This window comes from Helianthus annuus, chromosome 11 (genome assembly GCF_002127325.2).
Source record: "Helianthus annuus cultivar XRQ/B chromosome 11, HanXRQr2.0-SUNRISE, whole genome shotgun sequence".
Lineage (NCBI taxonomy): Eukaryota > Viridiplantae > Streptophyta > Magnoliopsida > Asterales > Asteraceae > Helianthus > Helianthus annuus.
In genome coordinates, this window is record NC_035443.2 from 24,517,666 (window position 1) to 24,536,248 (window position 18,583).

Below are 18,583 nucleotides of genomic sequence, written 5' to 3' on the forward strand. Positions count from 1 at the left end.
AAAGACATAGTAACATATTGCATCAGCCTGCTGAACCATTATATCCTATTGTTTCCCCTTGGCTATTTATGAAGTGGGGTATGGATATAGTGGGAAAGCTTCCAAAGGCTCCAGGAGGGAAGGTTTTTATGTTGGCAATGACAGATTATTTCTCCAAATGGGTTGAAGCCGAGGCATTTGTTCAAGTTAGGGATCAAGAAGTAGTATCCTTCATAAAGAGAAATATCCTGACCAGATTTAGAGTACCAGCCGAGATAATCTGTGACAATGGTTCTCAATTTATAAGCAAAAGGACTACTGACTTTTGCAAGAGTTGGGGAATAAAAATGATAACATCTACTCCAGTACATCCTCAAGCGAATGGACAAGCAGAATCCTCAAACAAGATAATTGTCAATAACTTAAAGAAGAGGCTTGGAACCAAAAAAGGAAGATGGGCAGAAGAATTACCCTTTGTTTTGTGGGCTGATAGGACAACGGTAAAGAACGCAACAGGCCAAACCCCATTTTCCTTGGTATTTGGAGCAGAAGCAATGATTCCAACGGAAATGACAATACCTACTGCAAGATCTACCCTAAGTGATCCTAAACAGAATCCTGAAGCCTTGAGTCAAGATTTGGATACTATAGATGAAAAGAGAGATGCAGCAAGGCTAAGGATGACAGCATATCAACAAAGAATATCCAGAGCATATAACAAGAATATCAAGACCAGAAGATTTAAGGTTGGAGATTGGGTGTTAAGAAAGGCTTTTCAGAATACCACTAATCCTGCCGATGGCAAGCTAGCTCCAAAATGGGAAGGACCATATGAAGTTGAATCAGAAGCAGGGAAAGGAGCATATAGACTCAAGAATAAAAAAGGGGATATGCTACCGAGATCTTGGAATGCTATACACCTTAAGCTTTATTTCAAGTGAGTTTAGAATTTAATTTCTAACTCAGGATGGTATGAATTCTATCTATTTTAAATATGATTGGTTTAATTTATTCTTTGAAACCCAATACTAACTTAAGCATTGGAGGGGTGTTAGCCAAGCTAACACCCACCTTAGTGTAAGGATGTTTTGCAGTATATGCTTCGGGATATAGCTCCAGGATGCTCACTCGGGATACTTCAGAAGATTAGAGGATTGGCCCCCTCTCTCACGTACAAGGGATCCTGATCCCTTCACAGGTTTAAAGGTATTCACCTTTCTTCCGAATTGGGTTTAAACACTCCGCCTGGAGCGCAAGTTATTCAGGGATAGTTCAAGTGGCGGGACCAGTCCATGTAAAAGTGGCTGACAATTTCGTTACTGTTGGCTATATCCTGAATCCTAAAGGTATATGAGGATTGATCACCCTCTCTCACGAAAGGGTATTTTCATACTTTCTAAGGTTTAAAGGTTTTCACCTTTCTAAGTCTTGGAGTTTATACACTCCCGCCTGTAGCGCATGAAAATTTGGGATTTTCCCCAGGATACAAGGAATTTATCTCCAGTACATTCTTGGGTTTTACCCCTGTAACATGAAAAATTGTCTATACAATGGGAACTGATATCCAGAAGATTTTTAAGTGTTTGAAGACATTGTACACAGGGGACATTCCCACTAAAGCAATGATGTAAAGCTCAAAGAGTAAGGCTCGGAACTAATGCACTAAGTATCTCACACAGGGGACATCTTCATTGGAAAAGTTGCAAAGGAATTGAGGTTTGATAATAGGGTTATATCCTATTCCTGGTATGATCTTTCCTTTGTAAACGTCGTTTGAGTTTTTGATAATACTAGGTTGGGTAAGAGGTTAAACATCCTGATTAGGATCAATTCTCGGGATATATTCTCAAAATATATTTTCAAAATACTTCTCAAAATATTTGAAGCTAATACTAGTTTGAAACTTTGATCACCCAGGTATTATCAAAACAGGTTTTGGAAAGTGGACTGTTTTTCACTCTTTAAAAAGCTTTCTACAAAGTTGAAGGAATTATCTAATAACAGTTTTTACAATATATTGCTAAGCATATTGATCAGGATATTTCCATAAGATAACAATACAAAATTTTTGCAAAGCTAAGATTTATACTAAGAGAGACGGAAGATAATAGCAAGAAAAATGAAAGATGAAATTATTCTTGAAACAATAAATACTAGTTGATAACCGAAGGTTTCATCCTGAAACCCAGGACCCATCCACCTTCGGCTATCAAATTGTTTCAATACAAAAATGAAAATTGTTCATAAAATAGTTCGAACAATTTAAAGGAAATAAACTTTAGGGGGCAGTATCTTCTTCGTCCATAATGATTTCAGCAGCATCCGTCTTGTGATCCTCCTCAGCATCCTTCTCAGTATGGGTTGCTTTTTCAACTGCTTTGGAAGATTCAACGATAGCTGGTTTAGAAGAAGTGCCGCCAAGGTTCTTTAGCTTGGTCTCCCAAGCACCGACGTCCCAAGAAGGGCATTCAAAACCTAATGCTTTGGCTTCATGGGCCATCTTCAACCTGGCTTGGAGAAGAGAAATGACGACGGAACTCTTAAGGCTTTCCCGGTAGCTGACCATATCCTGTTCATGTTGCATATGGACAGCTTCAAGATCGGCCTGGGCTTGAAGAGTAGCTCTGTTGAGAGCAGTCTGGTGTTCTTGAGTCATAGCTTTGAATTTCTCCTCGTAATGACGGGATTTGCCGGCTGCAATCATGCCTTGATCAGAGATTGTGATTTCTGCTTCCTTTAGCTTGGATTCAAGCGTCTTGTTATGCCTGCAGGATTCTTGATATAGGTGAACCAGACGCTCAAGACCCTGCGAAGGTAAGAGGACAGGTACTAATAAATCTTTGTAAATGATGTAAGCCGCAGGATATAATATGAGAATACTAACCTGGTTAAGAAAGGAAGTCATAAACCCGCTAGCTTCAATGAACCCGTGCTTCTCATAAGGAAAGGTGTCAGAAATGACAGGGGAATCAGGTTCCTTCCTTTTGTGGGAACTTGAACTCCGGGGCTTGGTAGCCGGTGAAGGTTTGGGAATAATGATGGCTTTGGAGCTGCTGGGTTTGGATGAGGCTGTGGCCTTGGGACTAGGTTCCTTCTTGACCTGAACCTGATCAGAATAACTGTCCAACTCGTCGAGGTCAAAGACTTCAGGGATCTTGGCCGGTGCTACATAAAGGGAAAAGTTTTACATCATTATTACTCTTCATTTTATTATTATACTGTGTTAGCTAATTATTTTAAAAGTAATCCTTACCAGACATTTCAGATGACGAGTATTGACTGGAACTCGGGACGTGTGTGGTGAAGGTCCTGTCTATTGCAGGTAATCGGTAAACAGTGTTGACTCTTTCTTCTGATTCGGCGGTAGGGGGAGCTACTTCCTTGAAATTCACTGCATAGGGATAAAAAAATAAGGATATTAGTAGAAGATAAAAACCAAACGGTCCATGAGAATATTTATAACCCTACCGGTGGTTAACCACTCCACCGGAAGATCGGCACCCTCAGCAATGGAGTCTCGTTTAACAAAGAAAAACTTGCGTTGCCATGCGTCTTCGTTTTTGGTGGCTTTAAGAATAAGGGGTTTGCTAGAGGTCGAGAAAAGCAAGAACCGGCTAGAGCCGTGAGATCGGAGGCGATAAGCAATAGGCAAATCCTCGATGCAGAGGTCGGGGCAATGAAGGTTTTTGATTTGGTTAAATACAATTAATACTCTCCAAACCATGGGCATGGTTTGAGCAAAAGAGATGCCGGTGGTTCGAAAGAATTGCATCATGAATTCAGGAAAAGGGTATCGAAGACCTAGCGAAAAAGGATATGCTGGAAAGCAAACCCATTCAGCGGAAGAACCATCCGATCGAACGGTCTAAAGACCGTGTTATCAGGGAAAGCGCCGGAAGCTCTCAAAGCCGCAATGTCTGCGTTGTCAAAGGCACAGACCTCCTTTTCGGGATTTTTGAGGAGATTCTGCTGGGTGAAGGTTTCGGCATCCAATACGAAGAAGGCAAGGAAAATTGATAGAAAGTAAATAAGAAATGAAGAATTACCTGAAAGCTCTGTTGAAGATATCTGCTTTTCAAACAAGAAGAGAGAAGATATAGGGGCATTATGGATCTCCATTGAGCAAAAAGCGCGTTGGAAGTTACGATGTGATCTCGACCGTCGCTTCGTTTTAAATGCCTTGAGTTATGAGATAAGACTTTTGAAATATATCCGTTGGATTGGTATACCAACCGATATATTTGGGGACAATTGTTATGGGTCATTTTCTGAGTATACATATCCTGACTAATATCCCGCTTTTAATTGTTTATTTGTGATCAGGATACTGGACGGGGATATTGTTAACATCCTGGGCGATTTCCTAAGGTTGAGTGAATTAAACACGTGCAGGTTAATGGCTGTAAGTTACTAACGGTCATCAGGACTTCTTCTCCTCAAGACTCGGGCGTATTTGTTATAAGGAAGCCGTTGAACCCGAAAGACTTGGTCCTCAACGTTCGAGTGGGAATATTCGCTGGATCCCGGAAGTTTAGGATAGTTTCTTACATTATCTTTACTATAAATAGATGGGGGCGGATCAGTTTAAGGCACGCAATTTTACACTTACACTCTCGAACACTTTTACTCTCTAGCTCACCGCAAACACCACACTCAAACACTTGTATTCAAATTACATTGTAACACATAGTCGATTCGCACCACATCCTACATTGTATCCTAATATTTGAAGCAATAAGAAGAACAAGGCAGCTGCGATTGTCAGCTCCCGAGGTTTTATGCCGACGATCTAGATTGATCAAGGGCTTTCCTCGTACATCACGTGTCAACCTTCACTTTTTTGCTCATTGTTTGATCATTGATACAGCTCTATATCCCGGGCTGTATCCTGAAACTGTTTTCATATCTAATTTGGCCAATACATTTTTCACATATAATTTTAGCACACTACCTCACCTAACTAATTTGATCACTTAATTGCTTAGGTAATTTTTGACCAAAACAATGATGATCCTTCAAACAGAAGATTTCCTTCACTCGTTGGCTTCATAATCCTAGAAGACATGGATGAATACCTAGAGCTCAAAGCAAGACAGGCTAAGATAAGAGCCAAGGTTGAATGTGAAGGTCAAAGTGATCAAGCCATTGCTGAAAGATTGGATTTTCTGCTCACAAAAGTCAAACAGATAAAAGATTTTGCACAAGAGCTGAGCAAAGAAAAGGCAAATCAACGAAAAGAGCTGAGAAGAAAACTTCTTGCATACATTATGCAAGAAAAATTTTATCCTGCTGAAGAAAACCAATTTGAAGAATGCCAATAGTTGCTTTAAAGCATGATGTAATACCTTGAAAATTTATGTCCAATAATGTATGAACACGTGTCATAAGCTCTGAACATGTGAAAGAATACTTTAGAGGGACTAAAGTTGACAAACGGGGAAACTATGTGAATATAAGGGTCCAAAGTGTCAACTACGGATAAATATATTCAAAAATAGCCCTATACAATGTTTATACCTTCAAACGAATAAATCATGGATCATACGAAGCTAAAAATGAAAGAAAGTGAGGAATTACAAACTACAGGGGCTAAAAGTGTCAACATGTGCAAAGTATACCTCTGAGTGACCTTTTGGCAGACCCGAAGCTTTGTAACGATAAAATATACTCACTAGAATATGTGGTTAAAATTTCATAAAGTTTCGTTATCGTATGGGAAAGTTATGATCAAATTCGTGTACAAGGGGTTAAAAGCATCAACGTTGAATTCTAAGGCCTTATGAGTGGTTACAAGGTCAGTCAAGGACTTAACCAAGTTAGTAAAAGTCCCAAGGCCCTTAAAAATCAAGTTAGAGGGCTGAAATAGCAATTTAGAAGCTTAAAACCACGTTACAAAGGACCAGGGACCAAAAGTGCAAAGAATGAAACATGTTTGGCAGGTTATGCAAGTCAGGCGACCCGCGTAAGCCCCCCTTGCAGCCTTATGCGGGCCGCGTCAGGGTGCCAGTATCAGAAAAACATGGACAGGTGCCTGTTAAGGCTGTTAACCGACTCAAAATGCTTGTTTTACATACCATGGGCTGCCCCAATGGTATTTCATGCATAGGGGGCACCTGTAATGATCTTGTATCACCCATAGACCATGTTGGCAGCATCTTGTGAGATCAAAGATTGTATATAAGGAGCATAAGGTTGTGACCAAAGATTGCTCATTCATTTCAAAGTTCACAAGTTCACTCCTGGAGCCTTCTGGACAGCAAGCAACATTCTTAGTGATCCCTAAGCATAATTAGGACTCTTGTAAGTGTCCTTAACCCTTCTAAATTCGTTTTAGCTTAGTTAATTAGCTAAAAGTCAAACCGTCGTAATTAAGGTTTGACTTCGGGATTAGTCTATAATTACTCACTAATATCCCGAATTAAAAATACCTATAAGTAGGTAATTATGTGGGTAACAAACCCTTAAAAGGGTATTTCCAGATTCCCACTCTAACTATGTTAATTGTCGAGTCAAAGCTTATTATAAAAAGTCAACAGAAAGGTTATTTGCGAATTAATGCATAATTATCAATGTAGGATACATGCAACCTGTTTGATCATTAAAATAACTTGGTAATTAATGTAAGAACATGTTCCAACATGTTCAACTCGATAATTTTCAGTTTAGGCTCGGTTCGGAGCCGAAAGTCGCATAGTTTGACTATCAGTTCTGACCCATTTAAGCCAAGTTTAGGATTGCCTTAGAGCTTCTTTTGGACCTATTTGCATGTTAGTATAACTCTCTGAGATTATACAACTTGGTTCATTAGATATCCTATTCACATGCGTGTTTCCGTTAATCGCTTATATGTTGACCATTATGCCCATTCGACCATAAAATGAGATTTTTGAAAATATAAAAGGGTAGACACCTTAACTACTGATTTATAAACTTGCACCTAAAATTTGAGATCAGTTTGAGGTGTAGATTAAGAGTTATGCTCAATAGCGTAATTTAAGGCTTCTTTTATAATTAAATGGCGTAAATTACATATAGCCTATCTAAACCCAAATTTTTATACCAAACCTTATACCTACTGTTATAAAATAATATTTTGGGATTTTTGGAGATTTTTATTTATTTTTAGGCTGAGCATAACTTAGTGTTCTAAGATTAATTCGGTTTATGCCGGTTTTGCCCTTTTAAGCCATAAAATGAGTTTTACAAATCCTTTTGACCCCAAACCTTTTTCTACTGATTTGTTATGTTAAATAAATTATTTTGAGCCTGCTGGAGTATTAAAAATATCAGCTTTTTACAGAAAACCCGGAAATGGCTCCAAATCGCCTTTTTAAGCATTTTTTAGCACATAAGTATGCACTAGAACCTTGTTAAGCATAAGGGGTTGAACATAGTGATGTAATTAGTAAAACTTTATATTTTGATCAGTAGGGAAACAAATTAATTCAGATTTCCAGTTTTGACCCTTTAGGCCTATGTGAAATTAGCAAAATGCCCCTACGGAGCATAGAATGGTTATAAGTTATAAATTTCATATATAATTGATATCCTACTGATATAACATGATAAAATGAGTATACTTACTGATTTATTCAGACCTGTAACTCAGATTAATATTTAAACTCTTTTACACCCTTTAAAATGACCAAAATGCCCTTATAAGGCATAGTTTTGGTTTAAAACCATTTGGGGCATAATGGAAGGTATCATTCTGATATCACAACATATTTTAGGCATATTAACTTCAGAAACATGTATATGACTCTTATGGTTACTCGTTACGCACTTTACGCGTTCGGATCGGCTTATGTAACTAGTTTACCCATTTTAGCCGAAACGGGTCAAACCATATCTTTTTGGTCTCAAAATCCAGAATGTGATTATGTTATCCATATTAAATAAGCATGCAAGCTTGTTGGGTCAAAACCACATTTTAAAACGGTCTTCGCCTTATCGTGCGTTTAAAACCGTAATCTTTATATAAAACTAACCGGTCTAAGCTTAAGACCCGTTAGGATTCTAATAGGTTATTAAAACCTTAATTTCCAGATCTAGGAGCCCAGTAAAAGCTACGTGCACTCGCTATTTTTGATTTATACTTTGCTCAGGTAAATACGCTTAACTTATTTTCCCTATACGGGCTTGGGGTACGGTATATAAAATACCGCTTGGTCGGGGAATTGACCTTAACCAGTTGGTGGTTAAGTGTTGTCAAATTAACCCGTTTAAAAATGCTGTTTTGTTTGTTTAACGCCTTTGGGGGTTTAATGACCATGTCCCGGATATCGTTGGCATCATTCAAAGAATGGCCACGACCTTAGCACACGGGTGTAGGCGTACACCCGTAGTGCATTTCAATAAAGTATAATCGTCGGTCGAGAGAAGTCTCGCGGCGGAATTATATTAAGTGGTGTGTCTATTAATCTTTAACCCGGTACGACCCGGGCAACTGAACGCATAACAGACATGTAATTCTTTTACAAGATTATTAAGCAAATAATTATCCCAAGTTATAAAAAGTTTTGTGCCACGGGCATATAAATCAATTTTAAACATTTTTCAAAATGAGTCAGCTAAATTGTATTTACCAGTGTAAACTGACGTATTTTCCAAAAAGGCTAAGTGCAGGTACTACGCGTAATAGGCTGGTCACTCCTTAGCATCCATAGAAGTCTCGCAAGCTTAGGATGCATGAAGTCTGTTGAAATGAAGTTTCCTTTTGTTTGAATCCGCCTGTGGATCTATTTCGACTATTTTTGTGATACATGGATATTATAATATTAATAAGTTGAAATAAATCTTTCTTTGCTTCCGCTGTGCATTTATATATTGTATGTTTGACTATGACGATATCAATTACGTCACGGAACCCCCACCGGGCCCACCGGTGACACGTGGAAATTAGGGGTGTGACACATGAGGCAGAAAGGATTGATAAAATCAAGAATGATCCTAAAAAGAAGAAGAATGCTCCAAATTGGAGCAAATACAAAAAGCTCATTACTAACCTCACTACTGAGTATAAAAGAAAGAAAAAGAAGCTGGTGGATGCAAAAATGGATACTGCTGAAGCCATATTAAAATGGTCAAAGCAGCAGACTGATGAAGCCTATGAAAGGCTGAAGAAGAGAAAGATAACTGTTTCAGGCACTTCAAAGAAACGTGAACAAATGGTGAAGCTTGAACAGCAGATTGAAAACCTCAAATCACTGTTCAAATCAGCAGATAATCCTACTCTTGTGACAAACCAAGAAGAAGGAAAACAACTGTCTGAAGAAGAGGTCAAAGAAAAGGAAGCTGAGTACTTAAATGATACCATCATGAAGTCTGCAAGTGTTCACAAGGCCAACATCTCCAAACTCATCAAAGAATAAATCTCTCCCAAGAAACCCATTAGGATTAAAAGTACTAAAGTGGACGTCTGATCAAAAGACCCACGTATTGACCTTGGTCAGATCCAATGGTGAAGTGAAGTACATATCAAGGAAAGAAGCACTTGGCCTTAGTGTTGAAGATTTGCAGGATCTCCTTGAACTTACACTGTGTAGGGATGAAGATGACCTGAGTTCCAATGAATTTGAAGCTGAATTTAAAAGACAAGCTAAGGAACTCTTGATGAGAAATAAAGGTCCAGAATAATGAAGAGTTTTGGCATTATCTGTTCCAGGGGGAGATTGTTGGGATTGAACCCTACCAGAGGAACAGATAATGAAAGCCAAAACCGGATCACAACAGTGGACTCACAATAAGCAGCAGTTTACTATAAGCTTTCCCCTTGACTGTGGCTCCAACATCTGTTATACTCCAAAGTACTGCTTTTATCAACATATGCTGACCTACAACTGCTGTTCTATTAGAGGACTGATGAAGACTAAAAGCCCTGATGTTCAATCTGCTGCCTTGAGTCAAGCACTGCTGACCATGACAAGTACGGCTGGGTTCACAGCAGTAGAATGATGCAGCAGCAGTTTTATTCTTCTCATGTAATGTAATGCAATATCAGTAGTTAGCAAAGTAGTAGTTGTATAGATCGGTAGATAGAGTTTGTTAGGTTGTTAGATGTCACTTTCATGGTGACGTCAGCTGAGATGCTTCAGTGGTTTGGATTGTCTATAAATGTAATAGTACTCTGTACTGTTACATTTGATCGTTTTAAGTGAGTGCTTCTCCTCAATTCAATCCTTTCATCTTGTGCAACCAACCTTGGGGTATCAGGTTGAGGGGGAGTTTAGTTATGTAAGCATGCTTGTTATCTTTTGATTTTCATTGTAATCATTCGACTTAATGAGAAAGCATGTGTTTATCAAACTATTCCCTTCTTTGATTGTGTTTACAAAGTTTGTATCCATTTCCGCTGCACTTTACATTGTTTTATATTCATTGATTTGTCAAATTCTTACAAACAAGCACAATCATGACAGCCTCCGATCCTATCAGAGTTGAAGAACCTTCACAATAGGACCCACTAACTTAAGAGTATAAGTTATGTTCCTCCAAAATGTTTCATTCAATAAGATGGAAGCCACTTTTTTGCCTTTTGGATCCTTAGCCCACGTGCTATCTATCCATTCTTGAGATGTAGCCATTTTTCTCAAATTATTCTTCATTTTGTGATATTGAAGAAGCGTGATGAACGATGTGGCAAACCTTGTAACCGTGGGCCTATGCAAGTTCTTCATATTTGTGAACTTTCTCATCAAATTCACTAGACCCACAAAGTTGTAGATATACCCGTTCACAGACATTGCTTTCTTTATGCAACTCTTGACCTTTTGTATTTTTTTCCCAATATCCTCCAACATAAGGTCTAGGCAATGAGCCGCACACGAAGTCCAAAAAAGATGCTTCCTAACGCCTTCTAGCATCTCCCCTATAAATTTAAAAACATAAACTAACTATATAAAAACAAAAACGACATTAAGAAAACATAAAAAAAATTTATAAGTTAGGAAAATAGGAAACTCTTACCCGCTTTAACATAAGCCGATGCATTATCCGTAATAACTTGGATTACATTCTTCTCTCCGATCTCCTCTACCATTGCAACAAGAAGCTTAAATAAAAAATCGGCATTTTTTGAAACGTTGGAAACATCAAGAGATTTCATGAAGATTGAACCCTTAGGAGAGTTGACCACAAAGTTAATGATATCCTTTTGCACCATCGAATCACGCCACCCATCAGATAAAATTGAACAACCCTTGACTGCCCACTCTTTCTTGTGCTCATCAACTAAAGTGTCAACCTCTTTCACCTCTTCCTTAAGTAAAGGAACCCTCAATTCATACATGCTAGGTGGTTTAAATCCCGGGCCAAATTGTGCAACGACCTCCATCGCTTTGAAGAGACTAGCATAATTAACCGCATTGTATGGCAAACCCGCATCTAAAAACCACCTTGGTATCTCTTTGCACGCATTTTTCCTTAGCTCCTTCTTACAAATTTCATTCATTGTTTGTTGCTTTGGACTTCTAATTGAGTTATAATGCATGTTCATCAAACCTTTTACTCTTGGTTTTTTAGGTTTAGAATTTCCTTGTAACTCTTCCTCCTCCTCGTCAATCTCATCATCAAGATCCACAAAATTAGCTCCAACCCTTCCGTTCATTACATTTTCCACCTTTGACATTTGTTTTTGTTGCATGTAAGTTAACATCTCATCCCGTACATGTGCCGGGCACTTTGTACAATCAACAACATTCTTGAAACCTCCAATCAAATGTTGTTTCAATCGATAAACTCCTCCTTTGCACATTTTCCCACAAAAATTACAAGATATATTCGTCCTACAATTTGGATCTTGGGTACCATACTTTCTACTTGGGTCCGATGACGATATCGATATCGATTTAGCCGTAGAGGTGGTACTGTTTGAATTTGAAGCTCAGGCCATTATAATTCTAAACAGAAAACAGTAGCGATTTAAGAGGAAATAAAAAAAATGAACTTGAAGCTGAAAGGAAATGTAGCGATTTAACAGGAAATAAAACAAATGAACTTGAAGCTGATTAAAACAGGAAATATAAAAAAAGAAGGTTGCTGGAAATATAAAAAAAAGAATGTAGCAACCTGAGAAAGCAGGAGCAGCGATGATGAAATGAAACGATAAAGAAGAAGCAGCAGTAGCAATGAAGAAGAAGCAGGCAGCAGCAGCAGCGTGAAGAAGAAGCAGGCAGCAATGAAGAAGAAGCAGCCAGCAGCAGCAGCGTGAAGAAGAAGCAACAGCAGCCAGCGTGATTTTTTTTAGGGTTTAGACTTAATAGAATCTGTTTTTAAAAGTAGGTCGCAGGTGGGCTTTTTTCTTGGGTCTATATTCTTTAAATTAGGCCCATGTTGGTGGGCTTTTTAATTATACAACAAACATTATAAAACCAGCCCTGAATGTCGCCTCAGCCGCCTAACGCCTCGAAATACTAGCGCTTTAAGCCTGCTTCATAGTGCTTCATGTACTTTAAGTGAAAAAAAGCGTTTTTCTGGGCGCCTCAGGCGCCTCATGCCTTAAGCGCGCCTTAAGCTCGCTTTTTTAAACCAAGGCAGTACCTACATTGGATTTCGTTCTTTTCGACGTTTCGCCTTCGTGCGCGTATCCCGAACTTCAAAATAATAAAATAACATTATTCCAAGCCCTCAAATCATTCTAATACTTAACCCCATGTCCCTATAATCAAATCTATACTTTTATCATACTTCCTTGATTTTGACCCGTTTGATTTTACCAAGTTATTTCCGACATATTTAACTACTTATGGCCTGCTACAACAATACTTATCTTAGTAATATGATTACCTAAACATTCTTACATGGTTCCCATACCATAACATCCAAAAACCACATCCGACACATACTTTCTACATTTTGACCTGTTTGAACTTAACGAGAGTTTTTTTTATTCATAACTAATCCACATATTTCCTAATACGACCTTACTTACTTTTGTTCCACCAATCCTTGCCCATCCTTTCATTATTACCATCCTTTTTGCAATCAAAACTCATAACATAATAATAAATTTAGTGCGGGAATCACTTACCTTAAGCGTCCGTTTCGTACTTGTTTCCTCACATCCTTCCTGTTAGCAGCCTTCCATGCTTTCACCCACCTTGACATGATCCTAAACTTTCATGTCATTATGATTACCACATTATTAGCGTACATGCACATTCTAAATTATATTCATTTCACATTCATATTCTATATTGACCTTTACTAGTCAAATGCCAACAACATAAGCATTTAACAATCCCATCTTTTCATTCCACCTAATTCTTTATGTCGTCACGTATAACACTTATTAATATATCATGTACCATATTACTTTCTATAACATTATAATTATGACAAAAGTCTAACCTTGCTCCTTATGCACAATTTACTTTCAGAAAGTCAACAGTTTATCATATGAACTTTCGACTTAACATCATCCGTATCATCATAGTAGACCATTCTAATGACACCATATACATTTCATACTCATGATGCAATACACATATAATTACATGGTCACTTAGTTACATACATACACATGACTAATCATTTTTATTCACACTAGTAACTTCCATGATTCTTCAATCATCACATGAACTTCATCTAATAATACCTTCCTAATGTTAGTTTACTACCAAATACACAATTATCACTTTCTATGCACATCTATCCACCACTTGTGAACACTTTCACGTATTAATGTCATTTAGACATTTCATCAAACACTTGGTGGGCGTACTAATTTTTAAGCATGTTGTACAAGTATTTCATGCTTATATTCCTATTTCTTGTTCTCATTCATCAATTACAACTAAACATTCAATTATTTCACATCATAATCAATTTGTCTAATAATAATTCATCACATACAACATACTACACCAAAATTAAACAAATATTGAACAAAGATGATTCACCCATATCATCATCCTCACTACTACAAGTGGGTTTTACCTCTAAACATCAAATGACCTCAAAATCATGTATAATTCTTGTTCCATATGGTGATTCTAACATATGCTCATGCTTAATTTCATACAAATTTGTGGATTGATTATAACCCACTTCATACAAAAATCATGACAATCAAAATTACAACTTACCATATGTTTGTTAGAGATAGATGGTGAGAAATCTTCATCCATGCAATGTTTTTCATTCGATTTTTGGCTTTGATTGGGTTGAATTTGCATTCTTGTTCTTGAGAGAGGGTTTCCTCTCTCTTCCTTTCTCCATTCACGAAACACACACCTGCACATTCTATTGTTTTGTTTTCTTTATAAACTTAAACTCCATTCACCAATTTTAGTCCCTCAAGTTTGCCATATTTCTTTTTTTATCACAACTTAAATCCTTACTACATAACTTATATTTTTAACTAGATTATTTAATAAAAGTTAGTTAAACTACCTTATACCGTATAACATGGAAACATACTAGTGAATTAGACATTTCGGGTTTTGGGGCGTTACAGTGGCGGACCATCCTCGAAGGGAGGACCATCAACATACCGCATAGCCTTAAGGAACTTTTGGAGAAGTGGGTTATGATAGTCATCATGTTATCCTTGTAGCAGTGGCGGACCCACCCATAGTCGTGGGTGGGCGGCCGCACCCATTGGAAAAAACCGCACCCCTTGAAAATATGATTGAACGCCTCATCCGCACCCCCAGCAAATAATTTCTGGGTCCCCCACTGCCTCGTAGTTAACTAATTTAATACCTGTCCGGTGGACAGGTATTTTAATGTAGTAATAACCAGTATTAAGGCCCCCGCATTGCGGCGGAGGCGTAAAACCATGCAAAGTCAATGCCACACCACTATCAGCGACCACCGCCGAAAACTCGTAAAAACAAAATAAATAGAAAAGGAAAAAATAAACCGAATGAAAAGCAGATGTAAAATCGTTGAACCACGCACACCCATTGCGGTGTGTTAATGTGAAAAATTTAGGCTAAAACGTAAAACATAGAAAAATACCTAAGTCGATTTAGGACCCGCGCGTTGCGACGAACTTCTCAAATGGGAAAAACAGACGAAAAAACTTTAAACCCCACACCCACGTTGCGGTGTGTTAACTCACAAAATTTTGAACGAAACGTAAAACAAAAAACTTGCGAAAGATGAAAATATGGGGGGCTAAAGTTGAAAGTAAAAAAGTGTTGGGGTTAAATTGCAAAAAGTGAAAAGATTTGTGTTAAAAGTAAAAAAAACAAAGGGGTTAAATTGCAAAGATAAGATGTTTTAGGTTAGAAGTGAAAAATATTAAAAACTTTTTTGAAATACTCTCTAAACATAGGGTACAACAACATAAAACACATAAATGTTGTTAATTTATAGTATAAAAATATAAGTATTTTTCTCTTTGCATTGTAAACAAAAACATTATTTGTTAAATATAAAATAAAAAAGCTTTTTTATATTTAAATAGGCACGTTATCTAGAATTTTTTTTAATTGAATTGTTATCTAGAAATCCAAACATGTTTAAATTATAATTATGCAAACATGTTTAAATCCCAAATCTCAGGGATGATTTTGGCAAAAAAAAAGTCAGTCGTTTGGATGAAAATGACAAAAAATCCTAAAAATGAAGGACTGTATGGTACAAAAAAGTTGTTTTGGATGAAAATGACAAACATACCCAAACCTCAGGGACGATTATGGCAATTTACTCTTTTGTAAAAAAAAAACTAAAACAATTCCATGACCGTAATTTTACAATGGGGGAAAATCGTAAATTGACAGGGAAAAACCCAAAACGATGGCAAAACTGTAAATTTGAACTGAGGGCAAAATCATAATTTGGCTGCGAGAGAAAAAACAAAACCAATGGTAAACTGTAATTTAAACAGGGCAAAATCGTAATTTAGCTAGACCAAAAGAGAAGTATCAGCTGCCCGACACAATTCCCCCTCATATACTTTGTAGTGTATATAAATAAATCATCATATCAGAGAATTCAAATTCTCCAATGACCAAATTATTTTTGTATTTATGATTTGAATCTTTCTTTTTCTTACAAATCGGGGACCAAACATGAATTTTAAAAAGGGTTATTGGATTTTAATAATCATAAATTTCACGTGTTGGCTGATAATAATTTCAATTTTAAAAATTCTCTCTAACAATCCCATCTTATAAGAATTTAACCCTCATTGATCCTTTTTTAACGTAGATGCTCTTAAATCAATTAAGGAGTCTACATGTGCACTTGAATCTATTGTGTACGCCAAATTCTTATATGTTAAAAGGAACAATGGGGGCCAATCTCTTATAAGTTTGAATTGTTGGAATTAATTTTTAAAGTTGGGATTATTATAACTAGTGAAACTTAGAATTATCAAAATCCAATAAACCTTTAAAAACCACAATATAAATTGTACCAAATATCCGTAAAAGAAGAAGAATGAAGATGAAACAATATTGGAAAAAAAATAAGGCAAATAAACTGAAACACGAAATCAAACAAAAACATCAACAAATAATATAACTCTCATGCATATTGACATATGTAAGGCTGTAAACGAACCGAACGTTCAGCGAACAGTTCGTGAACCGTTCGGCAGGAAGTTCGTTTATGTTCGTTCGTCTAATAAACGAACGAACATGAACAAGAAATTTCGTTCGATTAGTTAAATGAACGAACATGAACAGAGCCACAGAGGTCTGTTCGTTCAATTGTGTTCGTGAACGTTTGGTAAGGTGTTCATGAACGTGTCTGTGAACATTCGTTGATTCGCGTTCGTTTATGATCGTATGTTTGTGTTTTAATTGAAGATCTTTGTACCTTCTTATATTTTATTTGTACTTTTTATATTATTAAACTTTTATTTATTTTATTTCCATAACAATTAAACTAGGAAACCCACTTTCACCTTGTTATGCATCATTTCCCTTTCATTTCTCATTATTTACATCCACAAATACTTGCAGGTCAATCTATTGGAGAACCGGGTACTCAATTAACATTAAGAACTTTTCATACTGGCGGAGTATTCACAGGGGGTACTGCAGAACATGTGCGAGCCCCTTTTAATGGAAAAATAAAATTCAATGAGGATTTGGTTCATCCGACACGTACACGTCATGGACATCCTGCTTTTCTATGTTCTAGAGACTTATATGTAACTATTGAGAGTGAAGATATTATACACAATGTGTGTATTCCGCCCAAAAGTTTTCTTTTAGTTCAAAACGATCAATATGATTCATAATCTATGGAAAATCTCTCATGAGCACTGCCAACGATATCAAGGAAAAACTCTCTCAATACATCACGAACAAATTTCCTTGGTTAACATTAATTGTAGTTTTACCAATATTTGCAGGGTCCTTAATTGGAATCGCATTCTAATTCTAACTAAGGATTCTTGTGGTTCCGGAGGATCCAGGATCGACCTCCGTTCCACAATAAGGGATTCAAGTTCGAGTGCTACTCTCTGGGCCATCTATCTTTATCCTTCGTCGCGTTCGCCAAATTTATTTGTGTTCGTTTGTGTTCGTGAACCGTTCGCGGACACGCTCATTTCTTTAATGAACGAACACGAACATAAAATCCCGTTCGGTAAGTGTTCATGAACCGTTCGTGAACACATTTATTTCCTTAACGAATGAACACGAACAAGACCTTGTGCGTGTTCGTTCGGTTCGTTTACAACCCTAGACACATGAGAAGGTTCAAATGAAAACCACTAGTTATCGTAAAAACTCGAAAACTAACTAAAAAGCCTAAAAAACATACCATTTTTTTTGCATACCAATTTTAGCTATTTAAATTATATAAAAAAACTTTTTTCAAAAAAAAAAAAAATTTGTAGTGCACATGTGAGTTCTACACATGTGCACTACAATTTTTTTTTTTTTTTGAAAAAAATTTTTTTTTTTGTATAAAAAACTAGCGATTTTAATAAAAAAAATTGTGTGTTTTTTATGCTTTTTTAGTTAGTTTTCGAGTTTTCGCGATAAAAGTGGTTTTTATTTGAACCATCCCCTATTGACATAATCCTTTAAATATGATCCTTATTTGCTTCTCATTATAGGGTTGAGATCCTGTATAAACAGTGTTAACTGTAAGAACCGTAAGAACAAATCTGAACCATTGATAGTTTAAATCAAGGTTTATGGTTGATTATAAATAAAACCCTTATAGTTAAAAATTAGTACTAACAAGTTAGGGGTAATTATGAAAAATGCTAATCATTTGAGATTTTCAATTAAATACAAATTCCACCAAGGTTTTTTAAACTAAAATAACTTTTATATACTTCATTATTTTTTTTAAAAAAAAAATATACCATAAAATCAAGTAGTTTTTTTATCTTTAATATGAGTACCATATTGCGATACTTTTTTTATTTATAAAAGTAACTTTTAAAAAAGTTACCAAAACTTGTTTTATAATTGTGTTGATAATGTGCTGATTATGTGTTAATTACAATATAATTGCCCATCGAGATATTTCATAAAATTTGTTAAATATTCTTCCCATAAGATTTTATCCTGCTTGAAGGTGATTTGAATAAGCACTTTGAAAACTAACCAACACGTGTATTAACAACACTTTAAAAACATACCAGCACATATGCTAACAACACTTTAAAAACATATCAGCACATGTG

The 18,583-nt window shown here is 36.6% G+C and overlaps 2 protein-coding genes across 2 annotated transcripts; both read right to left on the reverse strand.

Annotated features, from left to right (window-relative positions):
• Nucleotides 1-2,094: 2,094 nt before the first annotated feature.
• LOC110887791 lies at nucleotides 2,095-14,191 on the reverse strand. The gene is made up of 5 exons (XM_035979658.1): nucleotides 14,067-14,191; nucleotides 13,010-13,090; nucleotides 3,233-3,370; nucleotides 2,864-3,144; nucleotides 2,095-2,785 (listed from the first exon to the last, which is right to left on the reverse strand). The coding sequence occupies exons 3-5, from the start codon at nucleotides 3,237-3,239 to the stop codon at nucleotides 2,258-2,260; spliced, it is 816 nt and encodes a 271-aa protein (XP_035835551.1). The 5' UTR covers nucleotides 3,240-3,370; nucleotides 13,010-13,090; nucleotides 14,067-14,191; the 3' UTR covers nucleotides 2,095-2,257.
• On the reverse strand, nucleotides 10,392-11,866 carry LOC110887790. Its single transcript, XM_022135359.2, has 2 exons — nucleotides 10,948-11,866; nucleotides 10,392-10,849 (listed from the first exon to the last, which is right to left on the reverse strand). Exons 1-2 carry the CDS (start codon nucleotides 11,732-11,734, stop codon nucleotides 10,413-10,415), a joined length of 1,224 nt encoding a protein of 407 aa, XP_021991051.1. The 5' UTR covers nucleotides 11,735-11,866; the 3' UTR covers nucleotides 10,392-10,412.
• Nucleotides 14,192-18,583: the final 4,392 nt, after the last annotated feature.

Excerpts from the sequence above, each read along its gene's own strand:
- LOC110887791 (XM_035979658.1), bottom strand. Across the intron at positions 2,786-2,863 it reads TGACTTCCTTTCTTAACCAG|GGTCTTGAGCGTCTGGTTCA; the intron begins GTTAGTATTCTC and ends TTACCTTCGCAG.
- LOC110887790 (XM_022135359.2), bottom strand. The coding sequence starts at position 11,734 with ATGTGCAAAGGAGGAGTTTATCGATTGAAACAACATTTGATTGGAGGT. Across the intron at positions 10,850-10,947 it reads ATCGGCTTATGTTAAAGCGG|GGGAGATGCTAGAAGGCGTT; the intron begins GTAAGAGTTTCC and ends TTAAATTTATAG.